This window comes from Thalia democratica, chromosome 8 (assembly GCF_965202585.1).
Source record: "Thalia democratica chromosome 8, ktThaDemo2.hap1.1, whole genome shotgun sequence".
Classification (NCBI taxonomy): Eukaryota; Metazoa; Chordata; class Thaliacea; order Salpida; family Salpidae; genus Thalia; species Thalia democratica.
The window spans coordinates 15850698-15872005 of record NC_139172.1 but is presented as its reverse complement, the minus strand read 5'-3'; the positions used below and the strand labels follow the sequence as shown (position 1 = coordinate 15872005).

General features: G+C 24.6%; 1 protein-coding gene across 1 annotated transcript in view; it reads right to left on the bottom strand.

Moving 5' to 3' along the window:
• The window catches only part of LOC145842255 (uncharacterized), a 28392-nt gene extending 17465 nt beyond the window's left edge, over positions 1–10927 (bottom strand). Inside the window, exons 1-9 of the mRNA XM_082949675.1 lie at positions 10746–10927; positions 9185–9343; positions 8370–8502; positions 8227–8285; positions 5968–6077; positions 4322–4647; positions 2277–2343; positions 1614–1858; positions 848–1003 (exon numbers count right to left, since the gene is read on the bottom strand). Coding sequence (XP_082805801.1) covers positions 848–1003; positions 1614–1858; positions 2277–2343; positions 4322–4647; positions 5968–6077; positions 8227–8285; positions 8370–8502; positions 9185–9343; positions 10746–10834 — 1344 coding nt within the window. The 5' untranslated portion in view covers positions 10835–10927. The remainder of the gene's footprint in view (positions 1–847; positions 1004–1613; positions 1859–2276; positions 2344–4321; positions 4648–5967; positions 6078–8226; positions 8286–8369; positions 8503–9184; positions 9344–10745) is intronic.
• Positions 10928–21308: the final 10381 nt, after the last annotated feature.

Below are 21308 nucleotides of genomic sequence, written 5' to 3'. Positions count from 1 at the left end.
AAGTTTCTTACAGGTTTTTAAAAATATAAGTTTTTTTGTTCATTTTTAGTATAAAATAAATTTTAAGGTACAAAACTGCCTTACATAAAATAAGCACATTGTATGGATATTGCAAAGCTATTTTAAATATTTTTTTTCAATTAAGAGGTCTTTAATACATTTTTATAATTTCTATAAGATAGATTTTTTGTACCTATTCTAAATTTCATTACTTAAGATTATAAATTATTTGAAAATCTAGATTTTTTAGCGATTTTTGTCCTAAACTCTAGGTTGTTTTTTTTAATTTCTCAAATAATAGGTATTTTCCATCTAAACTGTCAAACTCTAGGGTTTTTGGCAATCTTGTGTGTAGAATAATCGAACTGTAGCTCGTTTTATTAAATATAAATTTTTATATTACATATGTGTGTCCATATTTATTTTTGTTGTCGTTTCAGACTTTTTATTATTAATAAAATATTTATACACAAGGAGCTTTTCTTCACTGTGTTTAGAATATATTGTTTATATAAATAAAAATGACATAAAATTTTCCTATAAATTATAACTTTGTAAAATAATTTTTTTATTTCACATACATAAATTACTTTGATTACCTAATTAAGTTGACATTTAAGAAGCAAACTCGTATATATATAAAATGACTGTAAATTTTCAACATAAAATTTTATTTTAAAAATTCCTAAATAAAAAAAAGCTGCTAGTGAAACTTTTGATTTACAATACGTTATATTGCACCTTTGCAATTGTATACAAAACATTATTGTTTATCTTGCGTAAAAAAAGGAGATAAAAAAAACTCAAAATATTGTACAGAACTTTCAAATTTGAAAACAATAATTACCATATCGCGCGTGTCAGCATCAGTTACAGTAGACATAGTATCAGCATCAGTATCGGCTTGATCGTAACTTGGCTCCTCCTTTATAACTCCTTTTTCAGTGCTAAATTCTTCTTTTAAATCGGGTAGATCTTCGTTAACTTCTTCAGTTGTACTTTCCTTGTTAAACAATTTATCAGAATAAAGTAACCTATTTTAAGTAATCACATTTATCAACAAGCTTACAAAAGTTTAGCTACAGCTCACCTACGAAATTTTGTTAGTAATGTATTCAAACTTTAAACAAAACAAATGGGCTTTGTTAATTATTTTAATTTTTTGTGCCCTTATTTGTAATACTTATCTTCATTACTTTTTAAATCACAATTTATACGTCCAACTAGTTGTGTATACTAATATATTTTTTGTTATAAAACTTGAAGATAAATCATAAGAAAAACATTGATCTGTAACATTCGTCTTCAATTTTTTCAAAATCTGTGCTAAGTAAATTGCTGGCAAATAGTTTTTGGTCATACTAAACTATAAAAATTATAAACACTTATTTTAAAAACACGATACTTTTTATGTTTTTACTGTCTTAATAATTAAAAAATGTTTTATGAATTATAATTTTACATTATAAGCAGTTTTTTCTAGTAGAAAAAAACCATAAAAATAATATCTATATTACTAAACTTTCTATGCACAGTAAAACAATTTCTATGAACAATACTGTGCGCATTCGTAAGACCCTGGGTCTATAAAATAATTTAAAACAAACACTAACTACTTTGATGATTTCATCATTAAACTCAAGCTGCCGGTTTACTGATTTAACAACTTTGCTTTCTTCTTCAACTTTCATAACAATTTTAGGTGGAATGGAGACTTCAGGACTTGAACTTATTTTTACAGGAGAACTGGTTTCTAAAGATGACTTCGGAGTTAGACTTTCTGTGTGAGTCGCTTCGGACGTAGACTCGATTGGAGAAACTTCATGAACAGGACTTTGCTCTTTTTCAATACGAGCTTCTATAAGTTAAAGTAAACAATGTTAACCAAATAAAAGTTTATTCTTACTACTAAATATTAAAATTATTCAAGTAAAAGTGATCTTTGGACACTATTTAAATATTTTAGGGTTTTTGTAACATAGAAAATAAATATAAGTACAAAACATCCAAAAGATGTTAATAGTACTTTACGAATTTATAAATACTAACTTTTATTATACAAGATATCATTAAAAAATTTACAAGAGTTTTAATTTTTTTAAATATACTTTTAAAAAATAAAAGTTAACATAAAAGACTAAATAAACAATAAAACTAGTACAAAATTTGCAAGTAAATATAAGAAAACTAACTTAGTTAACAACAAAATCTATAAATTCGTGGATTTAAATCTACCGTGGATAAAGTATCTTAAAACTTAAAAATAAAAAACTTACTACTAAAGCTTTGATATTTCCCTTCAAGATTCTTAGTTTCTTTATTTTCTTCCGTTCCATCGTCCAGCTTTGAGTAAAAAATTGTTAGATTTTAGAAAATAAGTTCAACTTAGGGCTATAACAGTTTTAAATTAAACTTTTTGCGAAAATTAACAGTAAACTTTATAATTCGTATAATTTTTTAATTACTGTAAATATAAAGTATTAGTCACATTTTATACATTACCATTATTAAATTAAGCTTTTAAGATTTTTTCGGTTTAGTAAAAAAAAATCATATATATATATATATAAATACCACAGATGTTTTTGTGTTAAAAATTTATTTCAACTAACGGCGTTTCACTACTCTCAAATAAATTTAAGAACAGATCTATTCTTAGAGCTTTTTGAGACTCCGTAGATCTGTTCTTAAATTTATTTGAGAGCAGTGAAACGCCGTTAGTTGAAATAAAGTTTTAACACAAGAACATATGTGGTATATATTCCGATAAGCTTAGCTTATCAGGATCTCCAGGATTTAACGCCTTTTAACGTTACATCTTATATATATATAAATATATAATTTATTGAAATGTACTATTTTAAAAATATGGAACATATATTTCATAAAAACAAAAAAGATTGTCTTTAATCTTCAGCCAGATCAAATTTAAAATAAAAAGCACTTTGGTAAACAAAGATGCAAAAGTTTTTTATTTTATGAAACATATGTTCCAGTATTTTTAAAATCGTACATCTCAATAAATTATTTAAAAGCTCTTTAAGTGGGCTCAGTAGAAGGTGTTCAAGTTTGAATAATAACTTTATTTTATATAAATATATATATATATATATATATATATATATATATATATATATATAAAATAAGGTTATTATTCAAACTTGAACACCTTCTACTGAGCCCACTTAAAAAGCTTTTAAATAATTTATTGAGATGTACGATTTTAAAAATACTGGAACATATGTTTCATAAAAACAAAAAACTTTTGCATTTTTGTTTACCAAAGTGCTTTTTATTTTAAATTTGAACTGTTATTGTATTTAAATTTTAAAATTATTATTGTATTGAACTGTTTGTATTTGAAATTACATTTGTAGCAAAAAAAAATTTCAGATTCTTTAAAGAGTGTATGTTTACTGAAACTTTAAGGCTATAGCTCAAAAGTAGGATAAAGCATGATTTTTCAACTTTCTATATAAAAGTTTCCGCTTATACATATATATATATAAAATAAGGTTATTATTCAAACTTAAACACCTTCTACTGAGCCCACTTGAAGAGCTTTTAAATAATTTATTGAAATGTACGATTTTAAAAATACTGGAACATATGTTTCATAAAGACAAAAAAGATTGTGTTTATAAAACATATGTTCCAGTATTTTTAAAATATTACATTTCAATAAATTTATATATATATAAATGTATAAGCGGAAACTTTTATATAGAAAGTTGAAAAATAATGCTCTATCCTACTTTTGAGCTAGAGACCCTAAATTTTCAGTAAACATACAGTCTTTTAAGAGTCAGAAAATATTTTATGCTACAAATTTTAAACGCCTATTTATTCTAAAAAGTCTACTTCTCAAATTAAAAAATATGTTAGTAAACTAAAATAAATATTAAGTAAATTAAAAAAAAAAAAATTTGTTAAATATCTTTAATGAAACACCGTTTTTAAGTGTTTTTTGTTTGCACCCTTTATAAGGTGTCTGTTTAATGCTACAGTTTACAATGAAATACCTACTTAGACTACTTTATCAGAAAAATTGTTCTGTAAAAAAGGTTAATACAAAAAAAACTTTACAAATAAGCTTAACTTGTAAAAATTTATTGTAAATTACCTTAAAACTGTAAAACATAAGTTAAAAATCATTAAACATACAACTTTTGAAGATTTCTTAGAAGAAAAACCTAAAGTATATGATTCAGTTTCAATTACACTTATATACTTAAACCAACTTAATTCTTAACAAAACAAATAGCCTAAAAAGCTTATTATTAAAAAATATAAGGATAAAAAAAAAACTTTAAAAACAAACCTTTTGCAATTCTGTTTGTTTTGAATGTGTATTTAGATCAGTTGCGCATTTAGTCTTGTCAGGGCTGTTTATCTTAGCTACAGGAGTGACCTCTATTTCTGGATCGCAAAACGCATCGCTAAAATGTCTATTAATGATCGGACTCTTTATTTTCGAAGCTTTTTTAATCGTTTCGTTATCTTTTTTGGGAGTGTTTTCTGAACTTCTACTTGATTTTTGTACATCAAAAACATGACATTCATCTGTTTTTCTTTCAACTATCTCGTTTGAATGAGGTCGTGTATCTTCATTTGATTCAAAAATTTCATCTTTTGTTACATCAGTGCCTTAAATAGAATAATCTTTGATTTTTTATCAATTCTTATTTTACAACAAAAAACTAATTAAAGTAATGACAAACACAGTTATAAACTATAACAATAAATTTAAGTAATTTTTTGTTAATATACGCTCACCAATAAAAATTGTTTTAATAATTTTTTTTATACAAAAGCATTGGTGTATGTCTAGATTAAGATAAAAAGATTTAAAGATAAAAAATAATTTGAAGCAATTTATATAATAAAAAACTTTCAACACAAAACTTGAATAAATAGAACTTAGAACAGTCAATCCAGTTTTAATGTTTACAAATGTTTTTTTAATAACAATTGTAATTTAACTTTCTAATTAAAAGTGCCCTGTATTTATAATGTAGACTTAATTATACAAACACTTTAGCCTTTCACAAAACTTTAAATACAAAATATTCAGAAGTATAATAGAAATTAATAAGAAACAGTAATAACGAAGTACTTCCTTTTTAGATTTAAGTCAAGATTTTAATTTTGTATATTTATTATAAACAAATATAGTATAAATTAAACAGTGAAAAAAAACAAAAAAAAAGAAGATTATATATAAATCATAGTCTTTTAACTGAGTTTTTTTAACTATATTTGTTCTGTTTAAAAATATTAAAATTTATTTGCAAATCGATGTCTAATATAAAGTTAATTTAATTAAAAGTATGTTAGTGTAAAATATGCACGAAGGGAAAATTTTGCACTAAGGGTCACTTTTGCTCGGGTTGGTATATTTCAAAACTTATTTTATTTTTTTTATTAATTTTAATTTTTTTTTACTATAACTGTTACCCCTCACCCTTATCGGTCGGTAACTTTTTTATTCTTTTTTTTCATTAGTTAATTTATTTTTATATTTTCTATTTTTATATTTTTCTTTATTAACACTTTTAATTAGTTATTTTTGAATTTTACTATCACTGTTACCCCTAACCCTTATCAGGTAATTTATTTTTTAAATTTATCTCTTTATTTATTTTTTCTCGTTTTTTTTTCAATAATGTACTTTATTTTTTTAAATTATCGTCTAACAATACTCTTTAAACAAAAGAATACTTTGTGCAAAAGTGACCCTCCGTGAAAAGGTGTCTTTTCGTGCATATTTGACCCTTCGTGAAAAATGTCTTCGTGCATATTTGATCCGTTACTGTTTTAAGTATTGTATTCTTAAAAATCACATATTTTACATTTTTTTGTTCTTCTCATATTTTACTACTAGGCTTATCTAATTCTTAGTACTTTTATACTTAGATTAAATATTAGTTTTAAGAATTTTTAATTAGAAAAAACAACGAATGATACCTTCCTCAGAAGAATTAAGAGAATCTATTATAAGTTGTTTTTTTAAAACATCTGGGTTAGTAACTTCTGGAACTTTTAATTTAACTTTAGGTTCCTTTGATTTCTTGTGGCTGTAAAGTAATTGCATCTTAATAATAGTAATATAAATTAAGATTATTTAAGTATTACGTAGATTAAAAACTAAAATAAAAAACAAACAATTTTAAGTCATTTAAAAAAAATCTCTATGTAATGATTAACAAATTGGAAAAATTTCTCAAAAACTAAGTATATAAAAATACAAGTAAAAGAAGAGCATAGGTAGGATTATAATCTATTAAAAAGTAACAAATGGTTGATGAAAAGACATACTTAAATTGTTTTAAATAGTATAAAGTCTTTTAACCACTTAAAATTGTATACTGATCTATAAAAATCACTATTTCCAGCTGCTTGAACTCTTCCCTTTAGGTAAAATATCATTTACAAAACCAGCAAATCTAAGAAAACTTCTAACATTTATAGTCAAATCGCCAAACAAAAACAAACAAAAACTGTTTCCAGAAAAAAGTGCAAAAATACGCACTTTGTGTAAATCATGGCCAACATAAAACATAAAGTTTGATAAAGAAGTTTTAACCATTCAAGGTTTAACAGTACAACTGAAACTAAATCTGAACTGTAAGAGTTATGGTATTTATGTAGCAGTATGCTCAAGATGTGATAGCAATTATGTAGGCCAAACTAAAAATATCTTTAGTAACAGATGGAGAGCAAACAAATTTAAGTGGAACATATCAAAATCAAATTTCAATCCTAAAGATATATCAGATGAATATGCACTGTATAGACACTACTATTTTAAACATAAGAACAACCTAGAGAGACTTAATTTTAATGATACATACGGAATTGCTTTTTTGGAACAACCTAGTTTTATGAGTTTAGATTATAGAGAGCATTTGTGGATGAGTAAACTTAAATAAAATATTAATATAGCTATAAGACAATACAGTGGTTTAAATGCAGTATAATAGTAAAAGTACATTTTGTAAGATGATGCATTTTTTGTAGTTTTTCATATGAATATAAATTTTATTATATGTACATTTGTACTTTTATTAACCAGGGTTGCCACTCGTTTTTTTCAAAAATTTTTCCAGGTTTTCCAAATTTCTTCCAGGTTTTTAAAAGTACACATTTTAGGGTCTGTTATTTAGATTTAAGTTAAATGTAAGAAACTGTGTTAAATATTATAAAAACATTGAAATAATACTGTAAAGCTGCTTTAAATATGTTTTTTAATAAAAAACAAATTTGATGATGACAAATGTATTTTATTTATATGATAGACTTTTTGAGTCAAATCAAAATTTTACTACTAAACATGTGAATATTATTAAAATTCCAGGTTTTTCCAGGTTTTTTTTGCCTAAATTGTCAAATTTCAGGTTTTTTAAGGTTTTTCCAAGTTAAGTGGCTACCCTGATTAATTTTTATAAGCTAAGTTTTATTATTTTAAGTATTAAGTGAAATGTTTTGTTGCTTAATACAGAATTATTAATTTTGTTTGTGTTGATAAGTAAAGCTTAATTTAATTAATTTTTGTATTTTTAGTAGTTTTGCCTATATTTTGTTTTAAATACTTTGTGTTTATATTTAAATATTTGTTTGTGTTTTTAACAGCCGTTTATTTTATTGCATTGAAAATTTCAATAAATTTATGAAAGCTTTGTAAACGATAGTTAGGTTTACATTTTAAAATTGACATTTTTTTATGAGCTATACTAATTTGATATTTCAAACTGCACAACTGTCTGAAATAGTAGAAAATTGGCTTTTGTTTTGACCCCGGATACAGCTCACTTGATTTCCTAATAGATTAATTGTTTATTAATTAATACAGTTTCTTTCCTCTTTTTTGAGACCAAATAGTTATCAGTTTTACTTACAAAGTACTTTAAATTTATTTAAGTGTGTTATAATTTATGACTTAATAATATAAGTAACTTGTAAGTAAGACATATACTATTTGTAATTTTAGTACTGTACACTACTTGTAAGTAAGGCAGCCAGTTTAGCTTGAGTGCTTGGAGACCATATATTTAAGAGCTCAGTACTATATAACCCCATGTACATAATGATTATTTTATTAAATATATCTGGTATTTACAAAACTATATTTTGACTCAGGTGGGTTATATATTCTCACTTTGAAAATAAATCTAAAAAGTACTTATACAGCACTTATACCGACTCATATATAAACAAACAACTTACATTTCAATTATTTTTTTAACCTCTTCTTCTTCTTCAGTGCTTAAAGATTGTGATTTTACCTGAAAAAGTTTAAAAATGACAAGTCTAGTTTGAAGACTTAAAATACTTTTTGTAAAAGAATTTGGCTTTATTGTATAACTAACCTTTAAAAGAAGTGACTTTTTCAGTTCAAGTGATTTTTTGTTGTCTTCCCTTTCTTTATGAACCTGTTCGATTCGAAGATTTGTATAGTACTTTATCATTTCATCAATAACTTGCTGTTCTGTTAGCTTGGAGCTGAAAATAATAACACAATAGGAAAACTTTAATAAATATGACATATTCAAAAAAATACTGTTTAAAATGTAATTAAAAAAACATTGCTATAGAATATATTGAAAAAATAATTTAAACTTTAGCACTTAATATTAAAACTAGTAATAAAATTTTCTAGTGGTAAAATTTCAAACATTAAAAGTTTTCTTTTTGTAATTCTTCAGCTTTTAAATGTTTACAATATCAGTTTTGCAATTAGAGCTCAAAACTTATATTTTAGTTTTCAGAGCACCACAGCATTTTATCCTTTACTGTTGTGCTTTCTATTAGGCAATAAGCTAAAATGCAAAAGTTGCTATAAAATAAGTAAGCAGGAGTTAATTTTTATAATTCTAAACTAACTTTTTTTGACAAACATAAGTTAATAAAAGCACAACCAATGCTTTCATATATAATTATTTAAAATTAGTAATTAATTATATGTACTATGTAGATTTTTAAGGTAAATTCCTAGGAATTTTTGGTACACACTGCTAGTTGGGTACTCACTTTTTTGCTATTTTCAAAATGCGTACCTAGGTGGCAGGTTACTGTACTTTTTTCTAAAAATTTAATCTTAACTAAATTTTAAGACTAACTGGAAACTGAACTGATCAGCTTATAAAACAAAAATAATATAGAATTCTAGTTTTTAAAAACTTACATGTCATTTTTTTCAATAAAGTTAGCTTTGATTCTCTTAAATTCAGCTTTGCAATTTCCAGGGTTATACCAGCCTAATGGTCTCTCAATACTCTTTTCTTTTAAAACATAAGTCATGTTCACTCTGATAGGATTTTCTAAATCGTCGTTATCACTATCCCTGAAAAGATTAAGTAACACATGCAAAGCCAAACTATATATCAAACCAATACAAACTGCATAAACACTCATTTAAATGTTTTAAAAAATTAAAACTTTAGTATTTTTTGATATAGCACAAATGATTTGTTAACAAAACTAACTATTTAGCACAAATAAAAAAAATAAAATAATTATACTAAAACATTAAAACTTTACTTATTTTGTAATCTAGACAACTTGCAGTCTTTATATTGATCATGTAGTTTTAAACTTGAACCATTTAAACATTTATTTAAACTAAAATAATTTTTTGAGATATAAAGTTAAAAACTAACAACAAATTTTCAAAGAATTCTTTCTTTATTAAACTAACATATGTTTCTGTGTGTCAAGCAAGTTAATACATTTCAATGAAGTTAAGCAAGTTCAAAAGCTACTCAGTTTAAATTTTATAAACTTAAACCTATATGAATATATACAGACTGTAACTATTTTAAAATGATGCACTTAAAATTTAAACGTTTTTAAAAATTTTTAACTAAAGTATTTTTTACTATAATTAATTAAAATCTTAATTTAATGTCCCGAGTAAAGTTTTTAAAATGCTTTTATGGCAATTGAGTACTGAAGCTTATAAACTTCTGTTTGTTTAGAATAAAATGTTATGCTATATTAGTTAAAGAATTCGTTTTAACAAGTATGGTACAGACACAGGAATATTTTTTCAAATTTTAAATCTTAGCTTTTAAAATGTTAAAACACATTTCAAGTATATCTTTAGAATGTTCAGAAAGTTTTAGTACTTTAATTTTTTTATATATTTTTTCTACAAGCCTGACAGTTGTTAAATGTTTATATTTAGTTTATAAAAAGTTTCTAAGGTTATACTTAAAAATTTTTAAGTTTAGCTAATGATAGTTTTTATAAACTCATTTTATAACGCTATCTAATTTGTATGTATAAAAAAAACTGTTAATAGTCATGATTGCAAACTTTTAAGCAAAAAATACAATTTAAAGTTGTGTATAAATATTGAAACATAGCTATTCTAAATTTAGTCAAATTAGTTTTCCTAGTTATTTACACAAAAATAGTTTACAAACTTTTTTTACATAAAAAAGTATTTATCAGAATGTAAAAAAAGTTATAAATATATTATACTATAATTGTTTTTTAATGTAATTTAAAACTAGCTTAAGTAGGTCAAGTTTTCTAAACATAATTTCACTTTACCTGAATTGTTAAAATAATTTAATTTAAAAAAAATAAAAAGTTAAACAATCAGTTTTTTCTTAAGAATGATAAGTATTTTAAGTTTTATTTAAGTATAACAGACATTTATTTTGCAACAACAGCAATAAAAATAGCATTACACCATATACTTCTATTAACGGTCATTTTTAGAGTTAAAATAAACTTACCAATCATCTGTCCCATGGGTGTTAATGTGGTGTAACAAATGAAGTTGTTCACTATATTCCCATTCTGGATCATGGCTTAAATCTTCCATTAAAATTTATATTTTAAAATATATTGTTTAGTAATTGAGATCTAAACAAAACAAGCTCTTGGTATACACGGTTTAAACAAGTATAAATGTCTTACAACTAACCTACATAAAATAAAACATGTTATATATAAAACTAAAGTATAACTTTATTATTGATTAAAATAACATTATCTCCTAAGTTTATGTTTAATGGATTTCAGTTTGTTTTAAAATAGTATATAACTAATTTAATCAAAAGTTAGTCTACTATGTTGTAAAAAAAACATTTTAATTACATATTTTCTACTTAATTACTTTTTTAGTGTATAAAAAAAATACTATAAAAGAACTAAATTTAGCATAAGTAATTTAACACAATGTTTTTTGGACGAAATCAGCATTCTTAACGGGAAGTAAAAAAACAGTACTCACGAGGAAGGTGACTGTAACTATGACTGTAAAGGATAGGTGTCAAATATGTAAAAAAGGACAATTTGCACATTGACACTTTTGCATGAAAACAATTTTGCCTGGTGTTAATTTTACACCAGAGGTCACATTTGCAAAAAGACAGGCTGAAAAATTGTTTAATTTATTTTAATATTTATTAGTTTTAATATTTTATTTATTTTATTTTTACTACCACTGTTACCTGTAATCCTTACCCTTGGTTGGTGATTTTTTTTTTTTTTTCAAATTTTATCTTATTTTATATAGTTTTTACTAAGCTACAACATGCTTTTTACAGATTATAAAAATTCAAATTAATTTTTGAGATATAGCCGGTCAAAGTTGAAGGCAGCAATAGGATCCTTATGGGAGGCACAAGCTAAAACAACATATAACTAGAAATCACTCACTAAAAATCTACTTTCTCCTACGTCTTTTGTGATAACTACCTCAAATTTTCAGGACATGTTCCTTGCAATATTTATAAAATTCTGTCTGAACAAAATTTGAAAAAATAAAAAAATTAAAAATTTATAACAAAAAAAAAAAAAACTTTGACAACTTTGCCAGATAACTAAAAAAGTATAAGGTTATGTTAGAGTAGATTCTTTCATTTTTGTGTTTGGCTTAGAGAATTATTCAAGGTTTACTACAGTTTATCAGGGTTGCCACTTTTTAAACCAAAAATCTATTCTGAGTGATCTTAAATCAGCTTGGGTTATCCTTGAATCCCAGATTTTTAAATCTTTGAAGAAATATTTTTTGCATTTGGCACAAGCTACTTATACCTCACAATCATTCTTATTCTAAATGATAAAAAGGAAAGCTGTATGACTATTCAAAATACAAATTTAAGTGTTTGTAAATAAAAGATCCTAGTGAAACAAGTTTACTTGAATATAATTAAAACAAATTATATAGTAATCTTTCTTTATTGTACCAACATATGTTTCTGGGGAACAGGTTTAAATTGCAAGAAGACAAAATGCACGAGTTTACTAAGTTGCACAAAGCCAAAATTACACAAGGGCAAAAAATTGCAGGAAGACAATTTTGCACGAGTTACATTTTTGCACGTGAGTAAATAAAAAGAAAAAAATTGAAAATATAAAATAAACAGAAAAAATATTAAAAAATTATTTAATAAAAAGAAAGAAAAAAAGTTACAGACCAAGGATAAGGGTTAGAGGTAAGAGTGATAGTAAAAATAAATAATAAAAATTATATTAAAAAGAAAAAAATTAAAAAACTAAATAGCTACTGACCAAGGGTAAGGGTTAGGGGTAACAGTAATAGTAAAAAAATAAATAAAAATAATAATAATTTACTGACCGAGGGTAAGGGGTAACAGTGATAATAATAAAAAATGATTTAAAAAATTTAAAAAAAAAGTTTAAGCAGTGCAAAACCGTCTGATCGTGCAAAAGTGTCTTTGCGCAAAAGTATCTTTGTGCAATTTTATTCCCTCTTGCAAAAGTAACTTTGTGCAATTGTGTGAACTCATGCAATTTTGTCCCCTTGTGCAATTTTGTACGCTTGCGCAATTTAGACAGCTACCCATGTTTCTGTGTGTTAACGGATTAACACAATTCAACAGGGTTCTGTAAAAAAATAAGTACTGTAATGAAAGAATAGAAGCTGAAGTAGGTGTATACATGTTTTCATTGCAATAAAAATAATTTCTACAGATTTTTAAATGTTAATAGTTAATTATAGGTAAAATACTTAATGTTAAATCCAACTGCTATAAAACCATATAATAATTGTAATTATTAAGTCTAAATTAAGTAAAGTAAACTAAAATACACAACAAAACAACAGATCATAATATAAACCACTTACTTGAATGGAAAGAATAACTGATTCAAATTTATTTACCATTGTTAATGATTGAACAAAATATATCTAATAATTAAGTCATAATATATATAAACATCAGGACAGTTATTTAATATTTACTATAAAGTTAGATAATTATTCTTTATGTTTGGAAAAGCAGTAAAGCGTTTTGATATGAAAAGTAATATGTAATCTATATTGAATATAAAGTAAAACAACAACCATTAATGAGTGAATCAATAAATTTAACAAAGGTAAAGACAATAGAAGTCACAGGAACTTGATATAATGTATATTTTATTTATTGAATGTTTATAATAATTTAATCCAAACCACAACAAAATCAAAGTTACCGTTGAAAAAAGATGCATTTCAGAAACAGACTTAATCTAAATGTAAAAGTTTAAAATTTAAAAAAACAAAGCACAAAAAAAAAAAATTGTTATTAAGCTTACAAAGCACTGAACAATAATTAAATTACAGTGACATACATAAAACCACAATGACTTAAATTAAATATATATTGTATATAACAATTAAAATTATTATATACAATATATCAATATTAATATTAATATCAATATTAAATAATTGATTTATAAAGAAGCAGTCGGGTATTTGAAGTAAAGAACTCATACAGATATTTTAAATATTTAATAATTGGGTTGTATTTACCAGATCACCTGGACACGTAAACTTATGGACTAAACAACTTAGATACAAACAACTTATTGAGTGCTTTAGTGAGAAATATTTCCCTACTTTTTCTGTATTATATGCAAAACGTACTTTTACTCCAATGCCTTTGAACATAGCTTTTATGTTCCTAAAGAATTTTTCTGACGTCTTTTAAACATATGGTATTGTAATGTAATGTTTATTACCTTTTTTTTTCAATTATTTCTGTCTCAAAGTTGTTTTTCTTTTGTATTTGGTCATCAACAGTTCTTTGACCTTTTGCCACTTCTCATTTTGTAGATCTTCTGAGACAAGATTTTTGTTTCTGTAATAAAAGTTAAAACTAAATTTCTCTTCCATAACTGCAGAACACACAAGTTAAAGTTCATAAGCACGCTTGTACTTTTTGGTTTTCTGTAGATTGATGTTATAATCTTGTTGTTTTTTATTGCCACCTGTGTATCAAGACATGGTAGTTTACCTTCTTGACAAGTCTGGATTACAAATTTCATATCTTTATGCATATTGTTGAGTTTTTCATCAAACTGATGTATTTATTCTTTGTTTTGAAAAATGCAGAAAATATCGTCAACATTCTATTTCTGGTCTAGTACCATACCTAAAGCTGTATATAAATGCTTCCACTTTTGATGTTTACTATCATACTTATGAAAAAAACTGTTTTCAAAGAATTAACCTTTAAAGTTCAAAACAGATATTTTTCAAACAATATTTTGATAATTTAAGGTAGGGGGCGGCAGGCATTTGGTAATTGTAGGCCAAATTTCAAAAAAATAAATATTATTGGGTGGCAGTTGTAGTTTCAATTTATGATCTTCCAAATTATCTAGTGTAAAGTTGTATCTAAGGCATTATATTTGTCCTTTGCTTCAAATTTTAGAGTATCTAGTGTAAACTTTTAACTTCTTGTATATTTAACACAAGACCTTTTTTGCTCTTCTTTTCAAATCTCAGAACATCTAGTGTAAGTTTTGTTAATTTTGTAGTTGTGTGCCTCATTTGCTGGCCACGAGGCTGAGTCATCCTTACATTTTCATAAAATTTAAAACTATTTAGAGTATAAAAAACAATCAGACTTGCTTGAGTCAGCCTAAGTATCCTGTTGAAATGGAAGCATCAACTTGTCAAGAACTTAAAAAATTAAGACATGTTAATTTTAAAAACAAAAAAATTAGTTTCAATTATAAAATAACGCTCTAATAATTGTTTTTAAACTACTTTAATACAACCTAGAATTAGAGAAAAACTTAAAATGTGGCTAATTATAATAATATAGCTTATATAAAGGTGACCAATGACTTTTTCTTGATTTTTAAAATTTTTTTTCAGGCTTTTGAAAATCTGAATTTTCTTGTCCTTTTTTAGTACTAAATTAATTTTAAGGTAAAATTACTGTTTTAGATAGTGATAAAAATATGTTGAACATAAAGCTTGAAAATGTGCAGTGATCAGCTTTAATATAACTAAAAATGTTCCTGTCAAAATAAATAGATAAAAAGCATGAAGATAAGTTGTGGGCTACAAGAAAATATATTTATGTATACAAAATAACTATTGAAATTAATTAGTTTCTTTTCTTGATCTCAGGTACCTTTTTATAAAATCTAAAGTTTGCCTTTTAATTAAAATTAACTTGAAAAATAAAAACCAATACTTTTAAGACTTTTCATAAGTTAATACAAAAAACTTTTAGCAGATGCTTCACTTATTTTTGGCATACATGAAACTAACAGATTAATTCAATCTTGAAAGTTCTAATGATACAAAGTTTAATAACTTGATAGAAAAATAAAAGAATTAACCAACAAAAATGTTCTAAACACTAAATTATCTAAAGCTAAACTAAAGTTGAAATCAAAACCTTGGATAATTAAAGCCATATTAAAATTCAATAAAACAAAAAAAAATTATACAAAAGTATCTGCATAAAAAATTAATAATCCAATAAGCATAGTCTTCTTCAAATAGTTTATAACTTTATTTTACAATTTTTTTTAACATTACTTCTTTATTTTGTTATATGTTATAATTATATTTTATTATTACTTATTTAGTGATGAGTTAAAATAAGTTTATAGTAGAATCCAAATTCCTAAACAAACTTTTTTAAACTTTAAAATTTATTTTTTTATCGTTTAAAGTATATAAAAGGTTAAACTGTTTGATAAAACTATTGATAAATTTAAAATTTAAAAACACTTAAGAATAAAATTATACCTTTTAAAGTAGAGTTTAGTATATATTTTATATGTGTTTAATGTTAGATACTCTAATAGTCTGTTTTTTTTTGTGTTTAGGAAAATACTTAACGCATAAAGTTTAAAAGTCTCATTTTTCTAGAGCTTTTAGTTTTTTTTAGAGCTTAAATTTTGACAGTTAAGTTTTTTATATTCATTTTTAGCTCAGTATAAATTCGATTAAAATTGGGTATATTACTCAATTACCGAGAGGTCTTTTTGTGGTCCTTGGACAAAAAAATTGAGCATTTTTTATTTCCTATTTATTGTTTTTGTTCAATAAATATAATGCTTGAAAATTAGTATTTATACTATTTAAACCATAAACTACACACTTTTAAAAGTTAAAACCGGTTTAGGGGATTTTGTTTTATTTTTTTTTAACTATCCAGCTAGAATTTACATTTTAAACCTTTTTCATAACTTAATTTTACTCTGTCTTTATAAAGAGTTGGCTTGAATGGATTTTTTTGTAATCTTTTTTTTAAACCAAACTTTAAAATCAATTGTTTTCAATTTCTTAAATGCTAACTTTAATTTTTTTTTTAATTCTAAAGAATGCTCTTTTGTTTAGCTTTTTTACAATATTTTCATCGAATTGGGGTTTTAGTTTTGTAGTAGGGCAATGGGCCCTTTAAAAATTTAATGTTTTTTTGAATTTTTGACTTTGCAACGTTTTTATCCAAAAATAGTTTTTTTTCAAATTTTTTTATTATTAACATACTTATTAAATTGAGTTTTAAGACGTTATTAATTTTTTTTCAAAAAACTTTTTTTTATAACATATACTTAAATAAATGTTTTAGAAAAGTTCCAAATTTGCACGGTCTTAGTTTTTTTTTCACATGGTTTTATACCAAAAGTAAATTATTTTTTTTAAAGTTTTTTTATTAACAGACTTATACAATTAAGTTTTATAACTTTATTATATTTTTTTCCCAAATTATTATTTTTCAAATATATGACCCAATTAAGTTTTACCTAAATTCTTGGTATTTGATCAAGAAATCCCTGAAATTACGTAAACATAAAATTTAGGTAAAACTTGTATGGGTCATATATTTGAAAAAAAAAATAAGTTATGACAAAAATATTTTAAGGTTAAAAAACTTAATGATGTAAGTCTGTTAATAAAAAAACTTAAAAAAAGAAAGGTCATCAGACACATGGTAAATTGCTACTTTTGAAGGTAAGATTGATTATGGAACAAGGTAGACCACCTCATTAGAGTTATAGCTGGAAAATTTTGAAGAAAAAATGCCCACCTAAAAGTTATTTGCTGATCTTGCATTTAGGATCTAAATTGTAAAATTAGTTGGGAATAGAATGTTTTTAATGAAAAATCTATTACTAATTCAATAAGAAATCATACGCAAATAGCACCATTAGTAGAAGGTCTAGGTTTTAGATATTTAAAGGAAAGTTTTTTTTAATATTATGTTTACTTAATTGTTCAAACGGATATTCCCTTAGATTTAAGCAAATATTTTATTGTGTAATTTTAAATAATTAGCTACTACTTAAGTCGAAAAATTGTAAAATATTTGATTTATAAAGGTCAAATCTGTTTTTTTTTTATGCGAATTTTTCTTTGCTTTAAAGATTATTCTTAATGAACACATCTAAATTACACCAAACACATCCAAATTACACCAGTGCATGTGAATTATACAACATGAAAAAAATATGTGCTGTACTGTCTACCTATACTTAAGACATAACGGATATCAAGTTACACTTGGTAAACCGTTGTAACCCACCAAAGATTGTGGGTTACTTACCTTAATTTATAGAATAGTCGTAGTATAAATTTATACCTAAATCATGAATTATAAATAAGTTAAACTTAACTATACTAATAATACTAAGAGCTACTTTAATTGCTACTCTATGTAAATTGGGAATAACAATTGTTTGTTATATTTTTGTTATAGAACAAGTGCACAATTTAACAGTAATATAAAGACCATAATACTTTAGAAAGTACTTTAAATGGAGTAAAAATCTTAACACATGAATTAAGTGTAAAATAGTATATTTTAAGAAAATGATAAGCTGAAACTTTGAATTTACTAGTTAAGCTTTAAATTAAAGAACATATATAAGAAAACACCATTGTTTAAAATAATAATTTTACAACAAAAAAAATAAATTGTAATTAAGTTCAATTTCGGAACTACGTGTTAGCAGCAGCGCGGTGGTCACTGTCCAAACTCAGTTTTATGTTGTTACGCTTGATAGGGTGTAACAGTCCAAAGTGGCTTTCTTTCTTTTCTCTCAAATTATTTACCTTAAATTTAATCAGCGCGCTTAAAACAGGCTTGTTTGTTTTTAGTCGCTGACGCTTCCGTTGCTTGTAGTTTCAATACAAACTTTAAACAATGGGTTGCATTTGTTTCAGTAAAGATTTTTTTTTTAAGTGATGTTTTTCACCTTGATTTTTGAATCAAAGTAGTTTAATTGGTGTTGTTTTAAGCAGTTTGTTGTAACTTATTTTGTCGCTATTTTATTCGTTGTAAATATATCTTTTAGTTTTGAGACTCGATATCTATATATATATAAGTAGTTTAGGCGTTCTAACAATCTTATTACTTCAACATTAAGGCTAAGTTTAAATGGTAGTATAAGTTTAATTTGCATTTGATAAATCGACTTTATTAGTTAGCAAGTAATAAAATATAAAGATAAATACTTTAAATCTATGCTTTTAATAAGAAAAAAAGTTTTTAAGTATTCTGAGTTCAAATCAAAAAAGTAATTTTAAAAGAATAATCTCAAAGTATAACCAGATAGAAAATGCTAAAACCTAGACTTAACCAATGTTAATGTAACCAAACAAATCAACTTTCGAACAAAAAGAAACAAAAGTATAAAAAAAAGTATTAAATTTTTGGTTATTAAATGACAAATACTATTAACTCTTAATCAGAGTAAACAGACGCGTAGGAGTGATCACTAATGACCTTGAGAATCACTATTTAAAAGATAACTTTGAAGTTCATCTTGAAACTTTCCAAAATTATTTATATTTTTTAGATGTAATAGTAGCTTAATCTATAACTTACTTCCTTGGTAGGATAGCGATTTATGACCTATTTGCTGTTGAATCTAGGTAGGAAAAAATTTGCTTCTGAAGACCTCGTATGATAATTATGGACATTTTTTACGCTTTTATAGTAATTATAAAAGTTATCTGGTAACAAGTTATTGTTAAACTTAAACATAAACAGACCTTTTTCACATAGATACAGACTTTCAACATCTAATATTTTTTTCTGAGTTTTTAATTCTCTTACACTATCGTCAAATTTCTTATAATGTATGCATCTAAGTGCTCCGTTTATGAGAACATTGATATCATTTATACATTTTTTATTTGCTCTTCCCCAGCACAACAAGCCATATCTAATATTGCTGATAAATAAAGAATTAAAGATTAAATATAACGCTTTTGCATTTAAGAATGTCTTGTTTTATATTATACACCCAATGTTTTTTGTAATTTTGTTTTTATAGCTTCTATGTGTTCTGTCAATTTTAAATAATTTATGTCTAAAATTATTTCCAAACATTTATAGCTATCTGTGTTTGTTATAACTATTTTACCTATTTTAACATTAAGTTCTATATTTTGCCAAAAACTATTTTTTGATTGTTGTAGAATCATGCTTCTTGTTTTGTTAAGGTTTAGTTTAAGTTTGTTTCCCATAAGCCAATCTGATACCTTTTTTAGTTCTGTGTTAAAAGTTTTACTGTCATTTAGGTATGTGTCTTTTGTGAATGTTTTGTATAACATTGTATTATCTGCAAAATTGAGGACTTTGAGACTAGTATTATTTTGTAAGTCATTTATGTATATAAGGAATAACAACGGTCCTAATACTGAGCTTTGTGGTGCCCCAACTTCACATATTTAAGCATTATCAAAGCATAATAAAAAAATTCAATATATAACCAAAAAAACAATCACTAAAATTTTTATAGATTATGTAACTAAGGTTAAGATCGTTAAATTAGCTCTAATAGCCAATTTTAAAATTAAATAAGAAACTCATAAATCATTTTTCTATCCTTTAAAGCTAACTTGGAATTTTTTAATACAAAAAAACGTTTCTTTGCCTTGCTTTTCACAAAGTTTTCAATTAAATTGGGGTTTGACTTATGTAACGCGGCTCCTTTAAAATATGTGTTTTTTTGGATATTTTTACTTTCGGCAACTTTAGAGAATTCAGATGAATAGCAACAATAATATTCCTGTAACACTTTTTGTAAGTTGAAAATTACCGGAAACAAGCAGGTCACTAAAGAGGACGTACTCTACTGAAACGTAGAATTTTTTAGATATACTAAACTTTAGATTAGTTTTTTTTCTTATAAGAAAGTCAAGTAGTTTGTTCCAGTGACTTGAGCTTTTTTAAACATAAGTTGAATGTATAAATTTAATTGTTGAGTAAAGTATTTTTTACAAGTTTATCCTTAACACTTTTGTTTATATTTTTGTCTAATTTAAAATAAAGCGATTGAAATGAAATAAAATAAAGGATTAATTACTTCTTTTTTTTGATAAACTTAATCATTTTGTATAGTAGACTTGTAATAATTATAAATAATTTTTGAATAATTTCAGAAAACTAATACTAAACGACTACAGCTTATATTCACGGGTTTAAATTAAAAATTATGAGTATAAGCTATAAATTTTAAATATGTAATAAAAGGTGGTTTTCAGGTAGTTGAAGAAAGATAAAAAAAATATATAAATGAAAACTACAAGCGGTATTACAAATCACAAAAAAGTGTCAACATTTTCTGCGAATATAAAGTTGACAACAAATGAAATAGAACTTAAACAAAAGAAATTTAACATAGCTGCAATTTTATTGCAAGATGTAGGTTATTTTTTAATTTTATTTTTTTCACAACATATATTTTTATAAATTTATGTTTAAAGCTTACTAAATAATTTATATGAAATAACTAAATAGAAATACTTCAGAGTGTATAACAACACTATTAAATACAAATGCAACCATGCCGCTCCGTCTAGGGACAGTTTTGGAAAAGTACCTGTAGTTAATTTGACTTGCTATATAAAACTTAGAAGTTTCTTACGGTGTTGATTATCTGCTGATATAAAACAATAATAGTTTGCTTTATTTATTGTTCAAAGGAGATTTTTTTAAACGACAAAAAACAAGTGCTAAAAACGTTTGGTCCTAAGACTTGGTGGACGAAAAACCTTTCGGTTATCTAGACATACACCGCGGATA